The sequence below is a fragment of the Onychomys torridus genome, chromosome 2 (assembly GCF_903995425.1).
Source record: "Onychomys torridus chromosome 2, mOncTor1.1, whole genome shotgun sequence".
NCBI classification, from domain to species: domain Eukaryota; kingdom Metazoa; phylum Chordata; class Mammalia; order Rodentia; family Cricetidae; genus Onychomys; species Onychomys torridus.
Window position 1 is genome coordinate 119,709,025 of NC_050444.1, and position 15,108 is coordinate 119,724,132.

The window sequence follows — 15,108 nt, forward strand, 5'->3', positions numbered from 1 at the left end:
GACAGCTTTCCCAAGTTGGGGGGTGCAACTCTCCTATTAGTGGTGAGGCCAGCTTTTCCATTCTGGGGTCATCCTTCTGTTATCCTAAGACCAGGGTAGGGTCAGTTCAGCACTGCCCTTGCACTTCACCACATGGTTCACATGGACCCTGTGGTAACTCAGGCAACAGACATCAACACAGACTGCAGCTGCAGGTTGACACTGACACAGACATGGCCAACAGCAGCATCTTGGCCTGGGTGTCACCATGGCCCCAGGTAGCAGGGCAGGCCTTTCAGATTGGCATGATTCAAGTTGCAATGTGGTTCTGGGACCCAACATGGCCCCAGGTGGCCTCCCAGACCCCATGCAGTAGCAGGCCTTTGATGGTACCAGGAGCCACAGATTGTGACACAGACCCTGGCTGCAGTGGAGCCAAGGAGCCAGACATGGCCCCCAGCCCCAGGCGGCAGTGTATGACCCTGGAAGCAGCATGATTCTCAGGCACCCACATGGCCTCAGGTATTGGGCCAGACTCCAGGCATCTACACTTCCTTCAGTGGTAACTTGAACCTGCACGTTGGACATTGACTAAGACACTGGCTGTGGTAGGGCCACGGATCCAGACTTGGCCATTGGCAGCAGCTCAGGACCGAATGTCAACATGGCCCTGGGTGGCAAGCAGGCCTCCTACACCAGCCAACTCCTCACTGCCTTTACCTCTTCAGATCTGCCTCTCTCCACAGGGCATGAACCCTTTGGCCCCTCTCTCTCCCATACCCCACCACCTATTTGCTTACCATAGTGGCTATCCAGAACCACAAAGCAAAGCAAAGCAAACAAAGTCACTTCAAATTGCCAGTGAAGGGTCTGGTGTATTGCCTGCTCCAAGCCTCAGTCTTCAAGCCTCAAAAGTGTAACAGTTTGCTCTACTTGTTTCAAGACTGTTACAATAAATAAACCGAGATAACCGATGTGAATGTGTTTTGTAAACTACAAAGAGCTTCAATATGCATTATTACTAGTATGTTGATAGCTAAATTAACTTACAGTCAAATTCAAGATTTCCTTTTGAATAAAGTCTTGAGGTAGAAGGCAACTACTACGTGTTCTAATTTCTCACTGGTAACTCTGAGTAATTGCTTAGAAGTCAACCAAATGAACATTAAACACGATGCACAATTTCACAGCTGGATACAATTGTCCTTTCCAGGGTCAGCGGGAAGTGCTGCAGCCGGCCTAACAGTAGACTTGGGGAACTCGAAGTTCTGTATGAGAGCTGCCTCCTGGGAACTGACCTGCCCACCTGATGACTGCCTAAGCTTAGCACGACCATCACCTTCTATGTTCCCAACTGCACACACGTGTGCACCAAAGAGAATATGACTAGCAGATGGGGAGAATCCTCATGCCATGGAATCTACTATAAAGAACTGAAGTTAGCCTAGAAAACAGGCAAAGATATCGCTAGCATAAAGTAAAGTAAAAATTCACCCCTGCTCTACACACATGAGAGCATCATTTAAGCCTATATGACCTAGAGGAGAAAATGAAGTAGAGTAGGTTCAGTTCCTTAGATCAGTTGTCCAGTGTCCAAAATGATGCCTTTATTTTTCAGCCAGGCTTGATGAAAACAAGAAAAAAAATATTTTTTTAAAAAGCATTAAAATAAAAAACGAATACATTTTTCAACTAAATTAAGTTTTTATTTTTTTCTTACTCAAAGTAACACAGTTAGTTCAATCGTTCAGAAAAACAACCACAATGACTTAGACCAGCAGAAAAACATTTATCCTTTATGACCTGACCTAAACCCAAGAGCCACCTAAAAATTGCCTTGCTTTTATTTAATGGCTAGCTCCCCAAACATGGAGATGGTGAGGCAATGGTGGCTGGTCATCAGTAGTTCTCACTGCTATGGATCTTATCATTAGCATAGACATAAAAGACCTCCTGAGTCTCTGTGAACTCCACACACCCAGTCTCTTTTCTCCACTCAAAACACTTTATAGAACAGGCTGCCATGCCCTGTGGGCTCATTTAACACATGAACACTTGTTAAGGACCCATGTGGACCACCTCTTAGCAGTCTGTGTCAGTGGGTATGTGTGTGTGTCAAGGATATTCCACCCTTCCTGCCAATCTCTCTCTAGGACTTTTTAGAAAACTCCCTAACCCAGTGTAAAGGTCAGAGACCTTCTATTTTCTGCTGAGACAACTTATGTCTGGGCTAAAACTTCACTGCAGATGATTCTGGACTTTCAGAGGAAGGTAACAATGTATTTGAGATTAGTGTGTCCCCACCCACACCCACACCCCTGTGACCAGGGAATGGGATGCTAGCTAGCTGGACAATGTGATGCTGATATTTATTGTTCCATCCCACACCTTGCCAAGTGGTCTGACAAAGTTTTCTGGTTTCAGGGCTCAGATTTAGGAGGACAGCATTGATGTTCCAAGTCGGGTAGGAGAACTCACTGTGCTCATTGAAGTGGCTGTGTGATTGTAAATCCCAAAAGCAAAGCTTGGGAAGCAGATTTGACAGTTGCTGGAATGTTATCTTCTAACGACAGCAGATTAAGTAACTCTAAAAATAGCTAAATTTTAAAGAAATCATTTTCTAAGCTATTGAACATTTTATAGGTATATTTGCTAATAGATACTTCAAATATGACTAAGAAGTGGAGCAGAAACATCTTTAGAAAATTAAGAAAATCCCACAGCTGGGCATGGTGGCACACGCCTTTAATCTCAACACTGGGGAGGCTGAGGCAGGCAGATCTCTGTGAGCTCAAGGCTAGCCTGGTCTACACAGTGAGTTTCAGGACAGCCAGGGCTGTTACACAGAGAAACCCTGTCTAGAAAAAAAACAAAAAACAAAAAACAAACAAACAAACAAACCAAGAGAGAGAGAGAGAGAGAGAGAGAGAGAGAGAGAGAGAGAGAAGAAAATCCCAACAAAAATCTTTAGCCTGTTTTAGATCATAAACTAACCACATGTTTCTGAAATAAAAGCTAATGTAATTTAAATGGAGGGTATAGACCACATATTGCCCCCTTAAAACTAAAATCTTGGCTTACAGTATATAATGCTATTCCCTTCTCCTTTAACAAAAAACGAACTGTAACAAGAATGATGAATTATCCTGGTTAGTTTGTCTTGGGCCCAAGCAGAGTGTTTATTACATCTCCCTGAAAAAAAAAAGGAAGAAAAAACCCACAATTACAATACAATAAAATTCAATCTGAACAGTAAAGCTGTCTTTCAAAGGCCATTTGAAACTTGTAAGTTGGGTATACACAGTTGATGGGCATCCAGCGGGCTTGTAAAAGAGTGAACAAACAGACGCAGGTTTAAATAATGACACTTGCTTCCTGGGACCTAGCGGCTTCCCTAGGAAAGCCTCTTTTAATGAGACTTGACAAACAATTTCACAAGGGTTTGATGGACGGGCAGTTTCAGCGCCTCCTGTTTCCCGTCCTGCCTAAGCCTGAGCTTGCTCACCTGCATTTCTAGTACTTTCCTGACCTGTCAGTGGTTGACTTAGAGACTGGCTTCTTGATTTTCATGTGGGTTTACACTTAAAAAAAATTACAAGATGATTGCATACAAGAGGATGGAACTCAAAGGTGAGGGGGAAGAACGCAAGAATTTATCCGTGAAACATGAGAAAACCGAAGAGCTGAGTTCTTGCTACCACAAGGCAAAGAGGATCCTGAGGAAATTGGCATCTGACGGTTATAGGAGTTGGAGATGCCTACGGTACCTAACCTCTGCAGACCAGTGTGGTGGTATTGTGTTCCCCGAAATATTGTGCACCCTAATAAACTTATCTGGGGTCAGAGACAGAACAGCCACAATATTAAACATGGAGGATAGGCAGTGGTAGCACACGCCTTTAATCCTAGCATTCCAGAGGCAGAAATCCATCTGTTCAAGGATACAGCCAAGCATGGTGACTCACGCCTTTAATCCCAGAAAGCGAACCTTTAATCTCAGGGAGTGATGGCAGAAAGCAGAAAGATATATAAGGCGTGAAGACCAAAACTGGAAGCATTTGGCTGGTTAAGCTTTTAGGCTTTTCGAGCAGCAGTTCAGCTGAGACCCATTCAGATGAGGACACAGAGGCTTCCAGCCTAAGGAAACAGGATCAGCTGAGGAACTGGTGAGGTGAGGTAGCTGTGGCTTGTTCTGCTTCTCTGATCTTCCAGCATTCACCTCAATAACTGGTCTCAGGTTTGTTTTTATTAATAAGACCTTTTAAGATTCCTGCTACAGACCAGGGAGTCCCTGTGTCTCAGAAGTCAGTCCCCACCCTCTGGCCTGCACAGCACTCACTGGTGCTTCCTTAGCCTAGAGTGTCCAGTGTAACAATGTAGCGCCTGGCCATTTCTAACCTTACTGTGCTTCTCAAAGCTGTCCCTTTCTGCTTCTGTCTCCCACTTGGGCTAGATCGGTCCTGCTGTTTGCTCAGTGATATATCCTTAGTGCCTGTGATAGACCTGTCATACAGTGCACACTCCGTATCTGATCAATCAAGAATGCCTTCAGTATCTTTCAACAGTACTCTATTACATTACATGTCTATGTTTTAAACCCCATTTTAAACATCCCACCTTCTAAATATTCTCCTTTAGTTAAGAATATATATATATATATATATATATATATATATATATATATATATATCCCAAACAGAGAAGGATATGGCAAACATCTGTACACTGAGCCATAGTAGCCAATGAAGTATACAAGAGCAATCACTACAGACTAGTCATGGAAAGGGATGCTTCCTAAAAGGCCCATCGAGTTGACTTCCAGTGAATTCCTAAACCATAACTCCTTAAACCAAAACTTAGATGCCTACCGACTGACCTTCATCTTATCAAGAAAGGGTTGGTACTTCCACTACCATGAAAGATAAGAGGTGGTACATCCTGTCAATAGTTAGCTATGCTACAAAGTTATAATTGCAAGCCCTGGACATGGTCCCATGTTCATGTCACACAGCAACCTGGTGTTACTGTTAGCCATTAAGCAAGACAGGCACTGCTTTGGCAATAATTCCTCTGTTCTCCTTGTTTGCTGTGGCTCATGAATCTTTCTCTATTCTTTTACATCCTGGCTGTACTTACTTTTTTGTCAGTTCTCAAGATGTGGCTATGGCACTTGCTTACATTACCCTAATCAGAGTCCCTTTGATGGGCCAGGCCTGGAACCAACCTTCTGCCATGTATTATCACACTTCTTCCTACTTTTCCCTTGGACTCCAGGAAGCACCAAAATGTCAGAAATCATTCCACTTAAGGCTCTTAGAACCCAAGAATCAAAATCCTTCTACCGGCAGGCCACAGCAATGAGAGAAAGAACATGGGGTCCAAAAGCTTGTACCAATCCACTGGATGCTTCTCTAGCACACCAGGCACAAGGGCTGCAGGGCAGCTTTCTTTATTTACAAAATACATAGCTATCCAAATCAACAAATATGGACTGGAGCGATGGCTCAGAGGGGAAGAGCCCTTGCTGTGCAAGCATGGGGACCTGAGTTCAGATCCCCAGAACCTCCCTAAAAAGCTGGGTACAGTCCTGGGAGTGCCCGCCCCCCCAGTGCTGTGGGTGGGTGGAGACGGGAGGGGCAGTGAGAGCTGCTGACTGCTCATCTAGCTCCAGCTTCAGTGAGAGTAAGACTGCCTCAGGTGAGTAAGACAATGACAGAGCAAGACAACCGATGTCCTCCCCAGTGTCTGCACGCGCTCGCGCACGCACACCACACACCACACACACACACACACACACACACACACACACACACACACACCACACACACACACACCCCAAATCAACAAAAGCCTCTCTGACTTGTTTATTTTTTGATAAAAGAAACAGAGCTTTCCTATAAAAGTAAAAGTGTGTTTGCAGGTGCACGAGCCATGCTGACCGTGTGGAAGTCAGAGGACGACTTTGAGGAGTGGGTCCCCCCTCCCCGGCCCTGCACTCCATCTTAAGGTTTCAAGGAATTGAGCTCAGGTAGCCAGGCTTGCACAACAAGCACCTTTATGTGCTGAGCTCCCTTGGCAGTCCTGAAGTTCCCTTTGTACACCTTCCTAGCCTGTCTTTCCTTAGCAGCCACTTGTCAGACGCAGCCTTAGAAATCCGGTAGACATCTTTCCTATAGAAAAGCCCTCCAAATCTCTGACACACTCTTGGTTGAAATTAATGGAAGAGTCAGGATGGCACTTGATAGAGTATCTTGATAAGAAGTGCTTCATATTATACTGGGGCTACAACTGTTTTCCAAAAACCGTGGAGGAGGAGGGGTAGGTTATACTCACAGAAGTAGCACTAAACCTTTCAAAGACATTGACCACAATCACGAAAATGCACTCACTCACTAATGTATGGGGCACATTTATTAAAGGAAAAATTCGCTCACCATTCAAACTCTGTCAACTTAAATTTCCATTTGTAGAACATACTGTTCAAATGAAAAGATGGTTCGAACCAATCAAGATCCAAACATAAAAATGAAGCATGTTGTGTCTGCATTTTATACTTCTAACTAGAATTCTGTTCACTGAGAACAGGGCTTGTTAGTTTCATGTGTGTGTGTGCGCACATGTGTTTGCTAGTTGCTGAAACAGGCTCTCAGCTCTGTGGACCAGACTAGACTGAAGCTCTCATGTAGACCATGGCTTAAACTTGCAATCCTCCTCCTTGGGTCTCTTCAGCATTGAGATTACAGGCATGAACCACCACCTCGAGCTTTTTTGTTTGTTTTTTGAGACAGGGTTTCTCTGTGTAGCCTGGTTCTGTTTGGGAACTCACTCTGTAGACCAGGCTGGTCTCGAACTCAGAGATCCACCTGCCTCTGCCTCTGAGTGCTGGGATCAAAGGTGTGTGCCACCACTGCCCGGCTGTGTCACATTTATCTTTTACATGAATTTTTGAATATTGTACCCACCTTCCTAAAATTTTCTTTTCTACATTTATTCAAAATTTGTCATATTATTGTAGTAATATGCCTATCATTTAAATGTCTATGTTTGTGGAGATACATATAAAGGTAGTAAGGTGATATATTCCAATGATCCAGTCCTCTATTAGTAATCATCTAGAATTACTTCTGATTTATCAATATAGACACTATATGACTGCTATAAACAGATTCACTGTTTTCTCATTCCTGTGTCTCCAAAAGTTTCTTTTTATTTTTATTCTTGTGTCTCTCTCTGTGTAAATGTGTATGTGCTTGTGGGTGCCCTTGGATTCCAGAAAAGGCACATGTATCCTGTGTCCTAGAGCTGGAGTTATAGGCCGTTGTGAGCTGGGTGCTGAGAAAAGAACGTGGATCCTCTGTAAGAGCAGTGTGCACTCTTAACCTCTGAAACATTTCTTCAGCCCTCATTAGTATATATTCCACACCATAACCAATGAAATAAAACCCTTGGGGATATACAGAATCTAGGAAGACAGCAAATAAACAGCTGAGTGTTGGAGCCTGACTGGATAGTGAAAGTATCATGATAAATGAACTGAAGCCTGCCAAGTGAGGCACTGAGATGGCCGAGTCACACACTTCTGTGAGAAGATGTCTCATCACTCCCTAGCCAACACTGTTTGATGCACATCTCAGTCAAATGAGAAATAATATCTTCAATGAACTTTAATAGTACTTTTTTTGTTTTGTTTTTCGAGACAGGGTTTTTCTGTGTAGCTTTGCACCTTTCCTGGGACTAACTTGGTAGCCAAGGCTGGCCTCGAACTCACAAAGATCTGCCTGTACTGGGATTAAAGGCATGTGCCACCACCGCCCAGTTTAATAGTATTGTTTTTATTCTGATAAAAAGAAGCATCATCTATAAAAATCAAACATAATTTTAATATTTTCTGCATAAAGAAATCTTTACATATTTGGTGTTTTAATATTGATTTATACACAAAAGAATTGTATGTATCAGGCTTCCTGACATTTGTTATGTAAATGTGTAACTGGGCAATCCAGACTGGCAATCATATACTGAAAAACAGAATCTATAATCAAGTGAAAGTGGATGGTCTACTGGGATTTCCCTGTTATACAGCACTTGAACCTCTATTATATAAGTGTAGACTAAGTCATACTTCTACATATAAAGGGTGCTTCAGGAAGACCTATGAAAGAAAAATAACCACATTATTATCCTTGTTGGCTACCTAACATGGATGAGAAGTTATTTCCTTGTTATCAGGACTTCTAGGGTATGTTATTTTTCTGTTTTATTGAAATGTTCTCCAAAGAGGCATATACATATATGTAATATATATATTCTTATGATCCTTGCTAACATTTGATATTGGTTAGATTATAACCATTCAATCAGTGTTAGCTACTATTTTACATAATTTCAGCTGTGTATTTTATAAATGCTAGTGAGAGGGAAGATATTTTGGTATTGTAGATTCCTCTTGGGTGAATTAGTATTTTATATATTTATTCATTTAAAAAATATTGGGCTTATTTTTCCCGATTATTAGAGTTCTTTACATATACTAGAAAAGAAAACAACTAAACTGAAAAACTAAAACTCATTCACGATCTTTCCCTTTAAGAAATGGTAGTTACAATACATTCTGATTTCTCATAGTTTTTCAAAGCACATTGATTCAACAGACATTTACTGTATACCTGTGTTGCTGAACTAATTAATGGAAATATAGCCTAGCACAAAATAGGCAAAAATCATGGTTTCCATTCTAGTTTGGGGGCATGTACAAATACCTTTTAAAATACATAAATAAGAGCATAGAATATTAAAGGGTGAGTGCTATCAAGAAAAATAAGTGATGGAGAGAGATGGACAGGGAGCGTGGAGAGAACAGAGATTACAGTTTTAAACGAGATGATCAAAAAAGTCTTTACTGAACAAGCGACATTTCAGCAAAGACCTGAAGTAGGTGAAGGAACAAGCCCCGAGGGGTTTAGGCAGAAAGATGATAAAAAGTAAAAAGTTGCAAGAATGGACTTACTGGTTCATGGCAATCCACATAACCCTCAACAGCTCTAAGTGGCAGCTTCACATTGTCAAACTGTTCCCAGAGACAATCCACCGGTTTCTAGCCTGACCTCAATAGTAAAGGACTTAGCCTAGCAGATGTCTAGTAACTTAGTCGGCCTGGACATATTCTAAAAAAAACTTGTCAATTCAATGGTGAAAACATATCACTTTTTAGTTTAGAAACTTTTTAAAGTATATTAAATCATCCACATTTTTGTGAATGGCTGTTCTTGACCCATGCCCACTCTTTATTAGACTCAGTGTTTTTTAAACTATTACTTATATGGTTTTACTATTTTTTTATATTAGGATATATACCAGATTCTTATTTGCAATAACAATAAAAACAAAGGAAAACTGAAAATCTATCATAAAAATAAAGTTGCTTTGATGATAGTGAGCTTTTTGTCAAGATTGGCAACATAACGCTCCCATTTGAATAGCTACATAACGTAAAGTACCAGAAAGTGATTTTCACTTCAAGAACAGTAGACAATATCTGAGGACATTTATTTCAGTTACATCTACTACTGTCTAAGCCCTGGTGACATAGTAGACGTGATATTGAGTTCCTTCAGACAGTGTTTAAGGTCCTTATGAGGAGTCATCATATTCTCACTATTTATCTTCTATAACTAAGGAACTGAGGCTGACTGAAGACAAGCTTGGTAGACACCATGTGTACTAAGAAGCAGCGACTCTTGGAACTCCCACATTACCACACCTCTGACATCTGCCACTTACCAAATGCACATCCATGACATACTTCAAAGTTACAATCCAAAGTTACAGATACACAAAAGGAACTAAATATTTTGCATCTGAGTCTTACCCGGCCACTGTCTGAAGCAGTGGGCATATTTCTCAGTTCATAGACTGCAACCTGCCCGTCGCTGTCTCCCACTAGAAGACAGTCCGTCTGTTTGGCAAAGAGAATGGTTGTGAACTTGATTCCAGGGTTAGCAACATTCACAATCAGAGGGTCCAAACTGTAATGAAATAGTTTATCTGTAAATTCAGGTGTCACATTAAAATGGTCTTTTAAAAGATACAAACTGAAAAAAAGGTTTGATTTTTTAAAAAATTTAATGTAGCAAACCAAAAATCTCCTAAAGTATTTCCAAATTCAGAATAACTTCTTCTCCTAATAAATAAAACTTCATTTCTTCAACAAGTCTATTGCAACAGGTAAATTTAATCCCTAACTTAAATGTGAACACATAAACTTGAGTTTTTGTGCTGGTTAATTTTGTGTGTCAACTCAGTTAATTTTGTATGTCAAACACCCACTTGCCATCACTGAAAGCTTTTGTTCTCTCTGTCCCTGTCTGTCTCTCTCTGTGTGTCTGTCTGTCTGTCTCTGTTTCTGTATGTCTCTCTATGTCTGTGTCTGTCTGTCTGTATCTCTCCCTCTGTGTCTCCCAGCTCTCAGCTGTGTTGAACATTACAGCTAGAATTTAAACAAAGCTCCTTTCCTTCCACAGTATAGTTATGCTTCATCAAATTAGTTGAAGGCCTTAATGAGAAAGTGCTGTGAAGTGCAATACAACTATGCCTATGAAATTCACTGTATATAGCAGGCAAAGCCCTACCACAGGCCGCCATGATTATCTCTTCAGAGAAGAAGAATATTTGGACCTACATGAACTGCTGAAGCATAAGGCCGCTGTCAATTGGGACAGTTCTTAGTCTTGGTCATGAAAACAACCACCTGTGCTCTGAAAACAGGAGAGGCAGCTTCTTTCTTCTGTTTCCAGAGAAGCATTGCCCTGGAGACTATAGTTGTACCAGGAAAATTCAAACCAAGGGATTAAATAGCCATGCTATTGTATACGTCATTTAACTTGCTGGTGGCTGCCATTGAGCCACAGCACCCTCTACCTGATGACAAAGCTGTAAGAGTGCTGGTGGGATCTGAACTGTCTCTGCAGGAGCCCTCACTCAGACGTTACCATTCAACACGTACGTGCTGATCTGGAGGTTCCAAATCTCTACTCTGCTCTCATTTGCAGCAGCAAAAATGTAGGAGGACTTTGGAGACCAGGCGACATCATAAACAACAAAGGTGGTTGGGTAAAAACTCAAAAATGGCTTGACAGTCTCCTGATGCCAGATCATGACTCCCCAGTCTGCAGAGCAGCTCAAGAAGACGTCAGGACAAAATGGGTTCCATACAACTTTATACACTGGACCCTGGAAATGCAAAAATGCCATGCATAGGTAAAGAATATTTAACATTTTATAGTTTAAACTTGGCTAATAAGTTAAAAGTCACCAAGATTTCTAGAAGCTACACACACACCACTGAGCATTACATAGACTGATTTGACTAAAAGCAAGACTGTAACTTGAATCTTCCTTTAATTATTCAATAATAAAAATACACTTGAAAAAAATGGCCAGAAACTATGTTACAAAAAAAAAGAAATTTGAAAGAGATGATCATAAAGAAACAAATAATCAATATATATATATATATATATATATATATATATATATATATATATATAAAAGCAAGAGACAATGTTTCCTTGGGATCAGCACACACACTTATTCAAGGGGTTACTACCTCAGTTGTAAATTATTGTATCTGTTAAACACATTGTATATGCCTTTTAAAAGTATCATGAGATACAGTTTCCAAATCTACTAGAACTAAGCTGACCTTGTGTCCTCTATAGGTCTCCAGGTATTGCTCATTGTATGAACAGGAACACTTGTGAATAAGGCCTTCTTCTGTGCCAGCCAGATAGATATTTGTGTCCTACAACACAAGGCATGCCAGGCATTAAATACAAGAGCAGCTAATTTAACTTATACTAAACCCATTCAATAACCAAAAGAAATACTATCTCAGATATAATTTTTGTCCTTATTTTATGACTTTACAGTGATGATACCTCCTTGAAAGACTTTAAAGCCAAGTATGGGAAAGCACGCCTGTACTCCAGGAAGCTTTTAGTACCATCAGCATAAGAACTCCCTTTGACCACAGAGCTTGATGACAACAGAAATCCTACGTTGTCGTTCTATTAGCTGTAAAATTTGCGAGGGTTTAAGCCTCATGGATGTGAATATTAGTAAGACTGGGATCTTTATGCTTATTGGTCATCTATTATTTCCCTTATTTTATTTGAAGATCTTTTTTCATATCCACTCATATAAACTCTTTAGACATTCTAGAACCCATTGCATATGTTACAAATATCTTGTCCTGGTATGCAGCTTTTCTTTTCACCCCATATTGACTATTTACAAACACATGTTCTCACCTTGTAAGATAACATTTTGTGCTTTTCCAAAATCCCCCATCTGTGAGGTCACAGAGGTATTTTCCCACCCCACTCTCTTCACATTGCTCTCCTTTCCTCCCTTTATTAACCTTGCTTCTTTCCCCATCTCCTGCTCTATTACTTTCTGTATTAATTTAGCATTTTAAATTTTACTCTAATTTTAAAAATCATAAAATAACAATATTTTCATCACTTTCTGTCCAATGGCATTTGACGATATAGTAATTGACTTTAACTTTGGAAGAGGCAATCATAAAGAGACTTTAAGTGTATTTAAAGAAATGATAAGCATATTAATGTATTTGAGTTAGTGTGGTGTTAGGTGGCTTATTTAATCCATTCTGAGTGGTACTATGGACTGACTGAAAAGAATCCCGTTTATCAAGAAGACTCCTCAATAAAACCAGAGAAACATCCATTCCAACAGGTGTATAAATTGAGAAACAGATATATAAGAAATAAGAAAAAAGAAGATGAGATTCAACCAGAAAATAATCAAAGCCTCAATTATCAAATACAAAGATACTAAAGAGGTTAAAATGCTGCACCAAGAATTCAAATCTACCTGAAAAAATGATGATGACTTCAAAATGGGGGCAAACAAGCAGATGAAGAACTTAGGAAAGTCAATTCAGGATCCGCTTAAAGAGGTCAGCAACGTGGATGAGAAAGTCAGCTGCAGGCTGTTGAGGATGAAAACCAACGAGGAGAAAATTCCACATTCAGACATCAGCATGAAACAAAAAATAATAAACAGTATAACCACAACTCTCGTGAACTCCAGTAGTAACAAGGAAACCAATTCTGGGAGTTCATGGTACAGAAGGTGCTGTGATAAAAAACAAACAAACAAAAAACACAAAAGGCATAAAACAAACAAACAAACAAAAAACCTCTCTCTTCAAAGACAATAAGTTTCCCAACATGGAAATGGGAATCCAAGTGCAAGGGATATTTAAAACTCTAAATAGACATGACCAGTAAGCAATCTTTTCACAGGACATTAAAAGCTGCAAAAGGAAAATGCCAAATGCATGTAAATGACAACAGATCATAGGAACATCACACTTCTCAGTGGAAACTGTCAAGGCCAGGAAAAACATGTTGGTGTGTCCCAAGGCCTGAAATAGGTAACAGTGGAACAAGAAGACTATTACAAGAAGCTGTTGTGAACTAAATATGAAATGGCCTCCAAAGGTTCCCAGAGCAGAACATGTGGTTCCCTAGCTGGTGGTACTGGTTTGTACGATGGTGAGCCTTGCTGGAAGGAGAAAGTAGTCATGGGGATTGGGCTATGAGGTGTAATCACATGCCCATGTCAGGCCAAAGATTTCCGTTTTCATAATCCACTGAGATGTGAGCCAGCTGTGGCATGCTCCCTAGCCACGCTAGGAACAACTTCTGCCAGTCTGGATGATGTCATGTCTTCCCTACCATAAAACTGTGAGCAGCTAAGTCTGTCTTCACTTAAGTTGCCTGTGTGAGGTACTGGGTCATGGTGATGAGGAAAATTAAATAATAAACCATCAAAGCTCTCCACTTTTAAAGTGGATGGAAAAATAAATGTTTTCTAAACTCATTTTAACGAACTAAAGCAACTCATGACCTAAGCCTGCAATGCTGAAGAGACGTGGAAGAATCCTTGACAAAGAGAAGAAGAAAAACCATCTCAATCATGAGAGTACAGGGGATAAAAGTTCATCATAGAAATAAACACACAGCTGGGCAGTGGTGGCGCACGCCTTTAATCCCAGCACTCGGGAGGCAGAGGCAGGCTGATCTCTGTGAGTTCAAGGCCAGCCTGGCCTTCCAAGTGAGTTCCAGGAAAGATGCAAAACTACACAGAGAAACCCTGTCTCGAAAAACAAGACAAAACAACCAACCAACAACAACAACAACAAAAAGAAATAAACACACAAATGGAAAGAAGAAATCAAGTACAGCTCTGGTTTGTTTTTTCTTTTCTTTTCTTTTCTTTTCTTTTCTTTTCTTTTCTTTTCTTTTCTTTTCTTTTCCAAACAGGTTTTCCCTGTGAAGCCCCGGCTATCCTAGAACTCATTTTGTAGCCCAGGCTGGCCTTGAACCCAGAGATCCTCCCGCCTCTGCCTCTTGAGTGCTAGGATTGAAGGTGCGTGCCACTACTGCCTGGCTTTGTACAGCTCTGTTAAACATCAAGCCCCATATATGACTGGGAGAGGGGCAAATAACAGTTAATTAACTGTTAAATTAACAAGAAAAGAAGTGAAGAAAATATAGGAATCAGCAATCCTTCTCAATAATAGCACTAAATGTAAATGGTCTGAAGATTCAGAAATACATCTCCCTAGCAAAGACACACAGAGAATAAGAAGGATACAAACTGATATTTCAAGCAAGTAGAAGCCAAAGACAACCAGAAGCGGTTGTGTTCACATCTAGTGAAACAGATATTCCAGAGTTGATTTACACAAGTACAACAGAGGAGCAGAGTTGCCAAGACATCGAGGAGATTCACACCTATTATGCATGTGGTTGTAAGGAGAGTCAATTCTGCCACAGCTCATCTCTATCACTCTGCCTCACATTGGCAGCCATATCTACACTGATGTGTGTGTGTGTGTGTGTGTGTGTGTGTGTGTGTGTGTGTGTGTGTGCGCGCGCGCGCGCGTGTGTGATGGTGGAAACGCATTTACCTTGGGGTGAAAAGCGAAGCACATCCCGGGAGCCTGTCGAGATATCAGGGCCTCGCCCTTCTTCTCCTTCTCCCCTCCCTTCTTGTTGCTTGCAGCCGTGGTCCGCTTCAGTCGCATCAAATCTTTAC

The 15,108-nt window shown here is 40.8% G+C and overlaps 1 protein-coding gene across 2 annotated transcripts in view; it reads right to left on the bottom strand.

The window, feature by feature from the left end:
* Positions 1–2,886: 2,886 nt before the first annotated feature.
* The window catches only part of Dnai4 (dynein axonemal intermediate chain 4), a 64,262-nt gene continuing 52,040 nt past the window's right edge, over positions 2,887–15,108 (bottom strand). For both annotated transcript variants that reach the window (XM_036179699.1, XM_036179698.1), the window contains 5 exons: positions 14,981–15,102; positions 11,681–11,779; positions 10,982–11,208; positions 9,848–10,004; positions 2,887–3,171 (listed from right to left, as the gene is read on the bottom strand). In XM_036179699.1, the coding sequence (XP_036035592.1) occupies positions 3,130–3,171; positions 9,848–10,004; positions 10,982–11,208; positions 11,681–11,779; positions 14,981–15,102 (647 nt within the window). In that variant the 3' untranslated portion in view covers positions 2,887–3,129. The remainder of the gene's footprint in view (positions 3,172–9,847; positions 10,005–10,981; positions 11,209–11,680; positions 11,780–14,980; positions 15,103–15,108) is intronic.